This window comes from Acanthaster planci, linkage group LG08 (assembly GCF_054643075.1).
Source record: "Acanthaster planci isolate LZ-2023a linkage group LG08, COTS_SCS, whole genome shotgun sequence".
Classification (NCBI taxonomy): Eukaryota; Metazoa; Echinodermata; class Asteroidea; order Valvatida; family Acanthasteridae; genus Acanthaster; species Acanthaster planci.
Window position 1 is genome coordinate 9,033,202 of NC_141784.1, and position 14,756 is coordinate 9,047,957.

At 41.8% G+C, this 14,756-nt stretch overlaps 1 protein-coding gene and 1 long non-coding RNA gene across 6 annotated transcripts in view; one reads left to right on the forward strand and one right to left on the reverse strand.

The window, feature by feature from the left end:
- Positions 1-7,603, reverse strand: part of LOC110990132 (transient receptor potential cation channel subfamily M member-like 2) — a 56,938-nt gene extending 49,335 nt beyond the window's left edge. The window contains exons 1-2 of one of the 2 annotated variants that reach the window (XM_087140181.1): positions 7,393-7,603; positions 3,856-4,001 (exon numbers count right to left, since the gene is read on the reverse strand). In XM_087140181.1, coding sequence (XP_086996307.1) covers positions 3,856-3,960 — 105 coding nt within the window. In that variant the 5' untranslated portion in view covers positions 3,961-4,001; positions 7,393-7,603. Of the gene's footprint in view, positions 1-927; positions 1,150-3,855; positions 4,002-7,392 lie in introns of those variants that run through there. The other variant, XM_087140180.1, reaches the window with a different exon arrangement.
- LOC147798365 (uncharacterized) overlaps positions 1-14,756 on the forward strand; it is a 43,623-nt gene that overhangs the window by 8,501 nt on the left and 20,366 nt on the right. The window lies entirely within an intron of this gene.

Genomic DNA, 14,756 nt, shown 5'->3' on the forward strand with positions numbered 1-14,756 from the left:
TGTATTACCAGGTACTGCCAGTGTGCACTTCTGTATAAATTTATGCTGGTGCACTAGTACCCCATATGTGTATGCAATCATGGATGGTGCGCTACTGGTACTGTACTGTCTAGCCTAGGTGTGAATATTGCCCACGGTTCTTATCAAAGGGGTCCACATGCTTCTGTGGCTAAAAGAACATACAGTATCTGACTCATGACATTTCCCTTCCCCCCATACAATGCTGTAAATTTCTTTTGAGTGGTCAGCGTGGTTGTTTCTGCCATGTAGTACTGGAGTTAACAACTTGAACCAGAGGGCCTGTAACTTAGAGGTCGTACTTCTCTGAGATGGCCTTGGGAGTATGAGATCAAATCTTCAACAGGCCTTGAACCATAGGAATACTAGAGCCATGACCCCACTTAAAAGGTGTCATTCCTTCACTTCCCCTTTCCAAGCGAGACCCATACAGTATAAACAGCATAACAAGGTACTGGTTTTGCAGGGGGGCCATAATGATCACACTGGGAAACCCCCTTACGTCAGTTCACCCTTACAAACAAATAATGTAAAAAGTGATGTTGTGATCTGTTTACAAATACTGAACATAAAGTCCCTGCCATGGTTAAATTGGGTGCTTGCAAAAACATGTACATGTAACCGTATGATCAGCGAGTGAACAACGCTCATGTGCTGGTATGAGACCCAAACTCTTTCAGCAACTGGCTGCACTACTTGCATGTATAGTGCAAGTACAGTACATGTACAAGGAAGTAAACGAGAATGCAATACATGACTGTACTGTTAATGCTTTGAAAAGGTAGCACTGAAGAACCGAAAGTCTCGTTCGAAGTACACTGAGTGATCTCCCTGACATAATTGTATTGGGTCACGTGTCCATACCAGTAACGGACACTCCACCCAATTTGTTTTTCATGTACATGTTACCTGCTCTTCATGAACCAAGTTTGCAATAAGTTCCTCCTCAGCATCAGCTTCCAGGGTGCGATTAAGCGCCTCGTGGAATGAACGCCTCTTGGCGATGAGACTAGCTGTAGCCGCGTGACGACTCAGTCTTGCCTCCCGTAACCGGGACATTTTGGCACAACGACAAGTGCAGACTTTACCAATCCAGGGAAATCAGTGGGCGACTACATCACAATGCATGCAAGCTACTGGCACCACCTTTCTCACAACAGACTATTCAAGCCAAGGCCAGCAAACAAAAACCAAACAAAGACGGCTTCACGGTCGAATGCCCCAAAGGTACATGTAAAGGTTGCATGTACATGTAATTCCCCAAAAGTATTGCAAGTCAATACTTTCAAAAAGTCTAGCAAGGGATAAATTACCAGTATTCACGTACATTTACGTGTACATTATGTATCATTTGCCAGATCAATTAGTACCTGTTTGCATTTTTTCTTACAAATGTAATTATTGCAGGTAGTTGCTTGTCATCACAACCTCTTGTCACTGAATGGACACCTGCTTGAACTACATGTAGTCTACTACTTTTGCGACATCTGCAATGCATCAAGGGATGGGATAACAAACACTTTATGCATGATTATTCTATGGAAGAAGAGTGCCAGCCAAATGCTTGAAAATCAAGCAGGTTTCCTCTAACTGAAAACGTGAAATCGGGTCATGCTATTTTCACACAGAGCATTTGGAATAAAATGGACTGCAAATTTTGTATTTACTAGAAAGAGAAGATTTTGGGGTCCCTCTCATGAACATTGATCAGTTTCTGTCTGGGACTATGCTCATGAATGTCAATGAGCTACCGGTAGTACTAGCCAATCATAATCAACTTTGAACTTGAGTTCATTCATTCCCCCACTGAGCAATCATGTGTCAGCATGTAGTGACTGGTACCTTTTAAAAATTATAACTAAGAAACAAACAAAATAATAATACTTAAGAAGTATTCATTGTTTAAGTTGCCATCCATTGAGGATTTGATGAGCAGGCGTTACATGTACAAGTACCGGTATTTAAGAAAAATTCTGAAGAAAATTATTCATTGATGGTACACTTCTCCAAAAAGTTTATGCAAATAATGTGTGGTTTGGTGTAGTCCTGCAATCCCATGACACATGTACAAACTACAATCATTGCAACAACGATGTCTGAAAGGTTGACTGCAGAGTTCAACCGAGATGGGTTCCAGTGGAAGTGAGGGCAGGTTGTATGAATTTGACATGAGATACATGCATACACATGAAAGTCCTGCCCCGCCCCACACACTAACAGTACCATGACAACTGGTAAACAGAACTCTCGCCACATGTACATGTTCATGTGCATGTTCATGTACTATGCTACCCTGTAACATCACTGCAATCTAGCAGAGCACACTCCACAGTAATTTTACATGACTGGCAAAAGTACTCTAGTGAACTACAATGTAATACCATTTTGGATCGTCTGGTAACCAACTGCTTTACTGTAGCTCCTACAAGCAAATATTTGCTGTGCTAACACAAGTGTAACAATGCTCATTAAAATATTAAGTAGCTCAATTTGGGCCCTGATCATACAACTGTAAAGTAAGATTCAAAATTTACATGTTATTTTGTACCATATGGCTAACACATTTAGGGGTACTCTCTTAATTACACGCACATGTACGCATAGGTTCAAGTCACAGAAATCGAATTTTGACTTTTGGGGGCACCGCCATTTTGATCTTAAGAAATGGGACATTTTAACGGCACTGCGACCAATAACAGGGGTAACAAGGCCAAGCTGTAAAATATTCTGCAAAACGAGTTTAGAAACTGGAAAAACAAAAAATGGGGTTCTTTATGTACTCGAGCTATCATATAATTTAAATATTTTATAACCCAGTAATCAGTATAGTACCCAGTATACCGGTAGTCCGCAACACGAAATACATTCACTTGAATGTGAAGTCAGAAACTTACAGGAAATATCTACCGGTATAGGGTCTTGTTTCAAGGGTACCAGTACCAGGAAAAATGGGGCACATGGCCAGCTTTGGCCGTGGACAAAGTGGAAATTTTCAGGGCAACGCCGCAAATTGGGCACCGACCGCTGTGGCCGTGATGAGATTCGAGTGCTGAAGTCAGTCACTGTCCTCATCATTCCATTTTTAAACGCCAAATCAATTTTGCAAATGAGGAGTGGCAGAGATTGGCTCTCTGTGTACACTTCAGTGGTCTGAGAGTTTGATACGAAACTGGTATGAACATGTACATGTAGAGTGGCTTTACTTGTTGGATCATAATGGCCAATGAGTTATTGTTGTGCATGCATAGTGGGGGTGGCCCATGGCTATGAGTGGTTACAGTTTGTGACTTACGATCAGAGAGTCAGGGGTTCAGATCCAGCTGTTGGAAGTATGGCCGTAAAGCTGCTTGCCCTTGTTGGGCAAGCCACTTTGTCCCAACTCAAGTGCATAATTTCTCCACCCAGGAGAATACTGGTACATGCATGTAATAAGTAGCATATATGCATGTAAACCAGAATGCTTGGTGCGTCAAGCCCATACAAGGCTGGTTCGTACTTTGTGTGCAAGCAATTACATGTATGAGCATGAATTGCTGACGTATGATCAAATATTCACATTGGCAATTCGTAACATTTGAACACATTTCATCTTGAGCAAAATTTTGCGGCAATTTTTTGTGACGTCAAATTTGCTTCACTGTCACATTTGCCTGCAGTACAAACCGGCCTTTACTGCACACGCTGCAACTTACAGTAGATGTTCAGCCTTTCGGCTCCCCCCCCCAATTTCCCATTTTTTCAAAGATAAGAGCTGTAAGGTTGTGTAATGACCAACAACAAATCAACAGTGGCCTGTACATGTACTGGTAAGTCATGTTAAATGCAAAATTTACTTACAAGGGCTGCACTGGCTAAGTCACCCTCTGACAGTCGACGCCTCCGATGCTTCTTCACAACATGAGCTTGAGTCTTAAGACTCACTGCACTTGCCGAGGTAGACATTGCCTCGCTGAGAACAGCCCATCAGAATACCAATATTTCATCTACCATAAAACAATATGCACAAGAAACTTAAATACTAATAGCTTAATACCACAAACAGGTACTGTAAGTACCACAAAATATAGCATGCATTTCACATACAGGAGTGATGGAAACTGCACACCACAGTTGAGCCTACTGGATTCAATAATGAATCCTGCACCTATTTAAATGGATCTGATTACTAAAAGTGCAGGGAAGGGGGCATAGTGTTTCACAGCATTCATTTATTTTAATGCACCTCGATCCGCCGACTGCTTTTAACAGTAACAACATCAGCTGTCATCCTATACACAACATGGGCATAGGCTGTGCAAGGCTGAGTCATTTTGAATAATTGAATAATCAAATAGCCAGTCTTCCATTTGATCCAATATTCAAATTTGGTTGTACCACACTGTGACATTTCTACAAAGGCATGAATAACATATATACATTTTTACAAAAAGAAAAAAAAAATGAAAGGAAAATCACTTTTTGGCCTTGGTATTATTGTTGGGCATAAGCCTTCCGTCATCTACGAGTACATGTACACATGGGTCTTCTCTTTCCATCACTTCCCCTAGATGCTTTTGGAATGCAATTATGTAACCAATTAATTGATTTTTCCGGTTTTATATTACTGATTTTCACCTCCAAATATTCACTTTCAAAAATACCGTACATATTCACATATTATACAATTTATTTAATATCCAGGTATTCGAATAATCGTCACATATGTACAACATGTTGCCGATACATATGTACATGTATGTCTCACACATATGCACATCAAATTGTACTGTACGAGCTGCCCAATGATACCAGTAGATCTTTGTGAAAACAATGTACGTGTACAGTACTGGAACATGTAGAGTGTACCATACCAGTAAACATTTTCTGCATGCCATTGCCCTGTGCACATGCATAATGAATTGCTTAAATTTGTAACTGAGTTCAAGACTGAGTCAATGTACAGTAAATGAACAGCGTACACCTGTCTATGTACGTATGTCCATATGTTCAATAGATGCATAATTTCAAGTTGGATTTTTACATCTTGTCAAACTTCCAAAAATGTATCTCATAAAACCACTTTGAAAAATTACATCTCGTAAAAACAATTTGTTTCCAAATACAGAAACAATGTTTCTAAAAGCAAATCTCCTCAAAACAAACTGGAGGATATACAGTATCTCCCACAAACAAACTTTGAAAAAATACATAGAGCATTTTGGAAACAAATGGATTTGCCTTGGCTTCAGTTTTGCTGGTTCCAGTCAGAGCTTGAACATGTACATGTAGTTTTGAACGCTGCTTCAAAATGGCTGGAACCAGCAAAACCAAAGTCTAAGCCGAATCCAATCGTTTCGAAAATGCTCAATGTCTCACAAAAAATGATGTTGAAAAAACATACGCAACAAATACAAACTTCGAAAGAATGTACTTCACTTTTTGAAAATATATACATGACACTTCAGGGCTTTCGTAGCCTTCTGCATTGTACTTCAACAGTTCAAAGGCTAACTAATCACTGCCTACATTACATGTAACGGTATGTACACAAACATACATGTACCTGCTGGTCCTTCTATTGCACTTGTGCATGCAGATAAAGTTGCCATGGTGTAGTCGGGCAGGCTTACATTGTATATGGCTAGGCTTCCTACCAATTACAATATAGCCTTTCACACTACATGTGCAGCCTCTTAACCAGAGTTGGACTCAACCCTAGGTGAGCCCATGACAACCCTGGGTTGAAAATTTGATTCTTCAACCCCACATCAATGGGGTGTTGTTTCACACTTGTTTCGTGCGAACTGAGCTTTTCAGGGTTAATTCAACCCAGAAATGAGCACGAAAAATTTTCAACTTGGGTTGAAAAGTCTCAACCATGCTCCAGAGCGGGTTGAATTCAACCCAGTTGAAATCAGTCTTGGGGTTGATGCAGGGTTGGCATAGGGTTGAAATTTTTCAAGTGTGAATCATCAACAGTTTTCCATCAACCCTCCAACAACCCGAGTCAATCCCAATATTTGTCTTGTGTGAGAAAGCCATAAATCCTGTCAGTAGGCCCCTGTGCTCTGTCAGTATGCCTGAAGGGCGGATCCAGAACCAACTTTTCAAGTGGGGCTGGGAATTTTCTGGCTATGGGTAAAAAAGAAATCTAAACTCGTGACCTTTCACTTCTAGTATTATTATTGTTTTCCAGCACAATTTATTATAACCCGCTCCATCCCAGCATCATGTGAAACTCTTATATTTTGCTATTTACCATTACAATGACGATACACTTGTGATTCTTACACCTAAGGTTTTAGACAGTTTACATTTTTTTAACTACCCTGAGAGCAGTACAACGGGGGCTTGTCCTTCCATCTCTCTAAACAGAGGAACAAGTCTTGTACCTGAACATTGGTCACAATGTAGAGATCATACTGCAGAATGCTTAGTTCTCGGTTGTGCAAGGGTTTATTGAGGGTGTTGTTCATGATCCGACTACAATACGCTGACCCAGAAACATGCGGGGGGGGGGGAATGGAAATGATGACCATTTCATGGCACACTGTACAATTGGCACAAATGTTCACTTCGTATAAATGTAACCACGACTTACCGGTAACTATTGATATACATGTACTGATGTTTAAGCCACTAGCTGACATTTGTAAGTTCCAAACTTGCATACATGTCCAATGCTGGCCAGTCACCACCTACATGTACATGTATGTAGGCCTAAGCGTGCACTGCATCGGTCAGAATTTATCAGATTACGTGTACAGGTACATGGCGCACAAACTGTACATTGGTAGGCCTATGGCATTTGAAATTTACCCAGTAAAAGTAAAAAAAAAAAAAGAAACCCTCAATCAAAAAACATTGAAATAGAGATAAAGTTTAGCCTGAGTTCTGAGTCCAGCGGCAGTAGTACGGCAATACTAACGACGTAAATGAAGACTGGTGTCTTACATCATGGAGCTTTTTTATAACTGCATGCTTACATGTACATGTATGATGTACATGTAGTAGGCCTAAGAACCATGCAGGGTTAAGCTTGAGTTGAGGCAACACTCCATCTCCAGATATCATGCAGAAGTACTAATGGTTCTATTAAACAGTTTTATAAGCTAAAAAAAATAATAATTAAAAAAAATAATAAAAAAAAGGAGCGTAAAAAACGGCATGATCCTCCCCATTGCTGCAGCACATGCATGCTCAACCATGATTTAGTATGATTTACCATGCTCCAAGGTTTACGACCGTATACATGTATTATGTACAATGTAGGCCTGCGCTGGACGTCGGCCTATTGTGTCTGAGTGATCGAACCCCATCATTTTTACTTGTTGGAATGTGCATGCGGCATGTCGTCGCGTTACCTCCAAACAATAACTTGATTTCAGCACTCACATTTTATTTGAGAAATAAAGATAACACCGGTCTGTCTTCACGCCTGACTTCAACCATCCATGCTTCAACGAAATTCGAGGTGCGTTCAAGGTGTGGACAACATCTTTAACGGGTATTCAGCGAGACAGTTCAGCCTTCAGATGCGTTGTTTTTTTTAATGAATTTATATTAGGCATACTTGTACGGCCAGCCGGCCGGCTGGCTTACCACATTCCCATGAGACTCAACTAACGCAGAGATTGCATTGTGGGTGGTGCGCACTGGAAAGACTTGGGTAATTATAGATGGTTACTACGGTGATCTATGATTAATAACCATTGTAGCAAGGTGCATGATCTGTGAACCTGGGGTACACACAACATCTGCAGTGAGCCAGTTATTATGGCCCGTCTGTACTGAACTAGTTTACATACTGATTTAAAGTCCATAAAAAAATCTTTCCTGTTGAAATTCGCAAGCATTATGCGAAGATTTACAGATGATGCTATGTACCCCGCTCAGTGTTAACGTCTTTAAGTGTAGAAGGTTACTTTCAAACTATAATACGTCTTCGATGGGCATACAAATTGCAGACGTTTATTGCAGGTAATAAATTACTGAATGAAATGGCCATTCATAAACAGCACCCACCGATAAATTAACCTTTTTGATGTGAAGTGCAAGTTTTCAGTACAAGTTGAACATTTATAGCAGATTAGGCAGGTGTGTGCAGATGCCCGTCCCTTGTCCTTGCCGCTTGTTATTTTTTCTTTCCTAGTTTCTGGGCAATGTTCGGATCATCCTTCACATCCCTCCATACTAACTCGCCAACCGCCTGAGGGTTTATGCCACCGCCCACGGCTCGGGCAAGCATTATAGTCTCGTCCATTATTCTCCTGAGCCGGTCACTTGAACGCGCGTTTAAAATCGGCCAAGCACATTATTTATTCACAAAACTGACCAAAGACCAGTTCCAATATGCGGTAATTTAACCAAATACAATTTAAGTTTATTTATCAAACCAATAGGTATATAGCTGAGAAGAAAAGCACTGAAAGGTAACATACGATATTGAAGCACACTATAGAAACATCAGTAGGGCCTACAGTACACGCAAACACCATGGAAAAATAGTGACCATATCATTTCATGCGAGATTTTTATTATGGTGTAACCCCTCCCCCCCCACACACAACGCTTATCAAATGTCCATGGCCTAGCATCTCTTCCACAATGCCCCATCCCCTTTCCCTAGTTCCTGACTCAAATTTGTGCCACGGTATTCCACTTTTGTCTACGTCACAGTTAAAGGTTGAAGGAGAGAAAACTTCATCGCTTGGTCCCTTGACAGACACGTGATGTATCTTCGAGGTCTCACTGGATGGGACGAAACCGTGTGCGCTCCGTGGTATGATGCATTGCCGTACACGTAGATGAATGTTATACGCGTCGATTACAATGCTAGCGCGACTTTAAATGTAGCGCATCACCTTCTGGGGATGAGCGACCGGTGGCTCACCAAGAGGGATTTCGCCTTTTGCGCAAGGAATTTGATACATTTTTACTTTTATTTTAAACCTATGTTAATGCTTCACGAAAGTCGTTTACCACTGGTAAATTCATCTCTGGTAAATTACCAGAGATGACAAAACAAATGTGGGTGAGAATTATCCAAGGACAAAGAATATTACTCCTTGTATTAAATGGAAAAGAGTTCACTTTTTAAATGTAATCAAAAAGGAGAAGAAAGACACGATTGCAGAACCACCGTTTGTTTATCCGCACCGCACGTACAAGGCACTTAGAGGGGTGCATTCCAGAAAGACATTTTCATCAGTCTGAATTTCCCATAGTCAGGATGATCTTCCAACACCAATTTTAACATGCAGACCTGTATGGATACGAACAAGGACTAATCCAGCACGATCAAGCAACCCGATGAGGGGTGAGGCTACAATTTTGGTTTTTTACACGTTGTTTGAGGGAAGAGGTATAAAACAGGCCAAACACTCGCCTTTTCTCTCATTTCTCTATTTTTCAATTTTTATTTTTGGGGAGGGGGCATGGTCCCCGTTGGCCCTCTTTATCCACCTTTGGACACAAAATAAGAATGGTCATCACGGGATACCCATTAAAGCGAAATCCGAACATCCGTCGTTTAGTGTAGCCTATGCCTCAGCACAAATTGAAGGTGCTTGTCGTTTCGTAACCATGCACTTGAAGTCAAGTTACATGCCAGTGTTTTGCCTGCAACAATTTCCCTTGCAGACCACAGAGTTCTGAGGATTACCATTATCGTAAGCAAACCACGTTATCTTGCTCAGGTAACCGCTACAGAATCAATGTTTAAATGTTCTGTTTGCAGTGGAAATTTGCAGCATATTTCACTTGGAACCAAATAATTCCACTTCATAATGACGTAATCACATGAAGTGTTGAATCGCAACACTCTTCAAGATTGATGAACTAAATTTCGACTTGTGAGTTCTTAGCCTAGAAGGCTTCATTGATTGAGATTGCATTTTGCCGGTTCACAACGGACCATGAAATGCAGGCGACACGATGCGGTCGCGTCGCTACCAACAGAATTCCACAATTACATAAGGGTACTTACCTGCAATATAATTGGAATTATATTAACAATGAAGGATCGGCTCACCCTGCAGATTCGTCCCTTGTGGTGCAATCTGATCCGTTCTTTAAAGTTCATTTATATGCAAATTCTTTACAAAGATTCCCACGAAGCCCAGCACAGTCTGGTAGTAGTGGTCTATTGGAAGCTTGAGAAAAAATATCTGATTCGGAGACACCAGTAAGACGGGAGGGCATGGCAGGTTAAACCTGTAGAAAATTGTAAAATACAAGAATACATTAATATAGGGAGGGAGCGTGAGTTTATCCTTCATTGTTAATAATAATCACAATTATATTGCAAGTAAGTGCCCATGATGTATTCAGGGAATTATAATACACAATTTCGGATAGACTCACCCTGCAGATTTCAAAGCTTACAGTGTGTACGCCGACACTGCCTGTCCAAACTCGCTTGAAGAATACTTTCTATGGTAGAATCTGGTAAAGGTTGAAGCCGAAGACCAATCAGCCATTTTGAGGATATCAGCAACAGAGACACCCGCATTAACTGCTGCTGATGTGCAACCCCTGTAGAATGTGTCTTGAAGATAGAAGTATCTATCCCTGCAAGTGACATAATATCTCTAAGCCATCTCAAAATTGTGGATGAAACCACTGGATGATGAGGTTTAGAATGAGACAATAAACGCTGAGACCATCTAGATGGTCCGCTACCGCTGTAGTGACGTGTCCTGTCCAGGTTCTATTCAAGGGCCTGAACAACACAAAGATTTCCGTTACCAGAAAAACGAGGCAACTCGATATCATGGAAAGGCTTTACAACTAACACTCGTTAAGATGGTTTCGTCAGCCAAAAAATATAACTTCCGTTTAGACATAATTATTACCAATGTCTAGAGCAGTAAGTGAAGAACATCTACCAGCCGAAACTAGGGCAACTAACGTAGTTAACTTCAAGGTCAGCTGTTTGATAGACACGCGACAGTCATCAGGCAATTTTAAATGCAGTTCAGTACAACAGGAAATCCCATGTGACGTTGTACTTAGGTCGGGGTGGCCTAAAGTTAAGAACACCCTTAAAAAAAACGCTTAACAAGATGATACGGACCAATGGGAAGGCCACCTACAAATTGGTGGGCAGAAGAGATGGATGAACGATACACGTTTTATACACTTAGCCATCATTACACAGCTGCTGCAAAAAGGCAAAAACATCTGCTACAGATGACTGAACTGGACCAATTTGCCTTGAAAAACACCAGCAAGCCCATTTCTTTCAATTGGAGTTCTACTGGTTATTAGACCACTGTCTCCATGATGCAACAATTGTGTTTGACACTTTCTGTGTGCAGACTTTCCCGGATAGTTTCCAGGCGGCTAGCTGAAGAGATGGGAACAGTGGGTGAACTTTGTGTTGATTGTGTGGTATTTGTCTTGTCTCTTGGGAAGGAGAACCGGACTGGCAATGGCAAGACTCATACGTTTGGGGTACCAGGCTTGAGTTGGCCAAACTGAAGCGATCAAAACCACTGTTGCCCTTTCCTTCTGCATCTTTCGGAGACACTTGAAAATCAGAAGAAAGAGTGGAAAAACATAACCCTTCAATGCCTTCTAGTTGAGAAAAAAATGCGTCTACTTTCCACGTTAGGAGGTCCGGATGCCAGGACACGAATTTCTCTGAGCATTCAGACTAGGTTTCAAACAAGCTACCACTTGGGTAACTTCAAACTGAGCATGACCTTGCGAAAAATTCTCGGAAGAGGACGCTACTCTGTCCGGTCTTTGAAGATTCTCGAAAGATTGTCTGCCGTGACGTTATGCGAGCCTGCCAGATGTTCTACCAAAATGGTGATATTCCTCTCCAGGCACCATGACGAGATCTTTACTGTGAGTTGAGTGAGTTCCCTGGAACGTGTCACCCCTTTGTGATTTATATATGCTACCGCTGTGGAAATGTCCACCTGAAGATGAACATGAAGACCTCTCTGCGCTAGTAACTGGGACTGGAGGGCATAAAACACTGCCAACAACTCCAGGTAGTTTATGATTTTGTTGCTCTTGAATCGACCATTGACCTCCTGTCGTCAGCTACCCCATTCAAGCGCCCCAACCCGAAGTAGAAGCATCCGTCTGAACCACTCTCTCTGTCTGAAGAACGAAGGAGAATATTGTTGCCGTTCCATACAGGCAATCAACACGCTGAGCTCGCTTATTGCCTCTTGGGACTGCGGGACTAAGCTGTCGTAGTTGAGGTCTCGACGAAGAGAGGGAAATATTGTCTAACTGAAGACTGCGATAAAAGAGGGGTGCTAAGAAAACAACCTGGATTGTCGACGAAAGTCTCCCGAGAAGACTCGCTAGCTCGCGTACTCACACCTTGTTCATCTGTGAGACAAGCTGGCAATGATTGACAATCTTGTCGATCTTTTCCCTAGTCTAAAGACAGAGACACGAGAACAGAATCTACAACGAACCCAGAAACATGATTTTCTGTGTAGGAACCAGCTGAGACCTGTCCTTGTTGAGAACGAAACCCAGTTTCTGAAGGAGGTTGATCGCCCGATGTGTGTTGTCCTAACACTCCTGCTGCGATGTTGCTAGAATAAGGATGTCGTCCAGATAAAATACACATCTGACTCCTTGTTCCCTCAAAGTTGTCGCTACAGGCTTCAAAATCTTTGTGAAAGCCTGAGGTGCACAACACAGGCCAAAACGAAGGAAAGAAAGTATGAAACGAAAAATTTTTCGATGAGCTGCGTTGATAGGAACTGTGAAATAGGCGTCCTTCAAGTCTATGGACGTCATCCCGTCATTTGGAGACAAAAGGTCTCTCACCTGAGATATGTTTTCCATCTTGAAATGTTCGTAGGCTATGAACTTGTTCAAGGGCCATAAATGTACCACCGGACGGAGATCCCCAGACTTCTTTGGGATCATAAACAGTGAAGAAATAAACTGTTCTTGAACCGGGGGTTCAATAGTGATCGCTCCCTTGTCTAACACTTTCTTGATGAAACCGAACGAGAGTGGACGGAACAGAAAACTGACTATATAGGTTCAGACAAAAATTCAATCATTAAACCAGAAACGGCCTGAATCCTGAGTAATACGCAACCAATTATGTATAAAATATTGAAGGCGTCCTGCCAAACACCCGGAAAAACTGAACCCAGGGAACCAGAAATACCATACCCACTAATTCAAGTTTTTTTTAGGAATTAGGCCTACCAGCATTAGTGGTTGGATGCTTCGGAGCCCCGGGCCTGCTCTGATCTGTAAACTCTGGGTTTAACTTCGATGTACGACTGGAGCTTCTCCACAGCCCAGAGCGAAACGAAACTCGCTGCCCCGAGGACCGAAACCTTGTTGGACGCGAAGCATTAAGACAGGGACTAAACCTCTTCCTATGGAAAGAAGAGGTACCATTGGAAGTGATCTTGGCAGCTAAAGTGTTGGCCTTTTCAGTATCCTCAATATTCTTCATGAGAGAATCACCAATAAGTTCGCCCCTGGAAGGAAAATTTTTGTTAAGCATGTCAAACTTCTTGTCAACCACCTCGTCAAAGGTATGCTGTCTCGACGAGGCTAAACTGTGACTAGCCGAACCCAACATAATAAGACCAGCAGCAAGATGATCGATAACCATATCCCTAAAAATGTTATCTGGGCACTCAGGATCAACAACAGCGTCATAATAAAGGCGAACCAAAGGCTAGAGCTGACTTTAAAGAATGACTATGAGAAATCTTCATCTTATCATCAATAGATACTAGAGATGAATTAGCCTGTTTGACAACCTTCTAATCGGAAGCTCAGGGGGAGCGAAATATCTGTCTTGCCCCTCCGAAACTGCAAAAACACTCAGATCGTCTCTCAGCTCGTCACTAGACAATTTATGAGATCTGAGATCCTCCCACCAAGAAATAACATTATCAGAAAGAGGAATAACTGAATCCTTCTGGTAAGGGTTGCGAAACTTCACACCACTTGATATGTCAGACACTGCATGTGATGACACATCTGAAATTCAGACGACGCTTCGTCGTCATGATTGCTGGTATACGTCAAAACGGCTGCAGCTGAATCGGTAGCGGTGTTGAACTGTTACGAACGTCGAAGTTCCCGGATGTACCAAGATTTGCGCTGGATGGAGTGGCGGGAACTGGGGATGAGCGACCGGTGGCTCACCAAGAGGGATTTCGTCCTTTGCGCAAGGAATTTGATACATTTTTACTTTTATTTTAAACCTATGTTAATGCTTCACGAAAGTCGTTTACTAGAGATCACAAAACAAATGTGGGTGAGAATTATCCAAGGACAAAGAATATTACTCCTTGTATTAAATGGAAAAGAGTTCACTTTTTAAATGTAATCAAAAAGGAGAAGAAAGACACGATTGCAGAACCACCGTTTGTTTATCCGCACCGCACGTACAAGGCACTTAGAGGGGTGCATTCCAGAAAGACATTTTCATCAGTCTGAATTTCCCATAGTCAGGATGATCTTCCAACACCAATTTTAACATGCAGACCTGTATGGATACGAAGAAGGACTAATCCAGCACGATCAAGCAACCCGATGGGGGGTGAGGCTACAATTTTGTTTTTTTACACGTTGTTTGAGGGAAGAGGTATAAAACAGGCCAAACACTCGCCTTTTCTCTCATTTCTCTATTTTTCAATTTTTATTTTTGGGGAGGGGGCATGGTCCCCGTTGGCCCTCTTTATCCACCTTTGGATACAAAATAAGAATGGTCATCATGAGATACCCATTAAAGCGAAATCCGAACA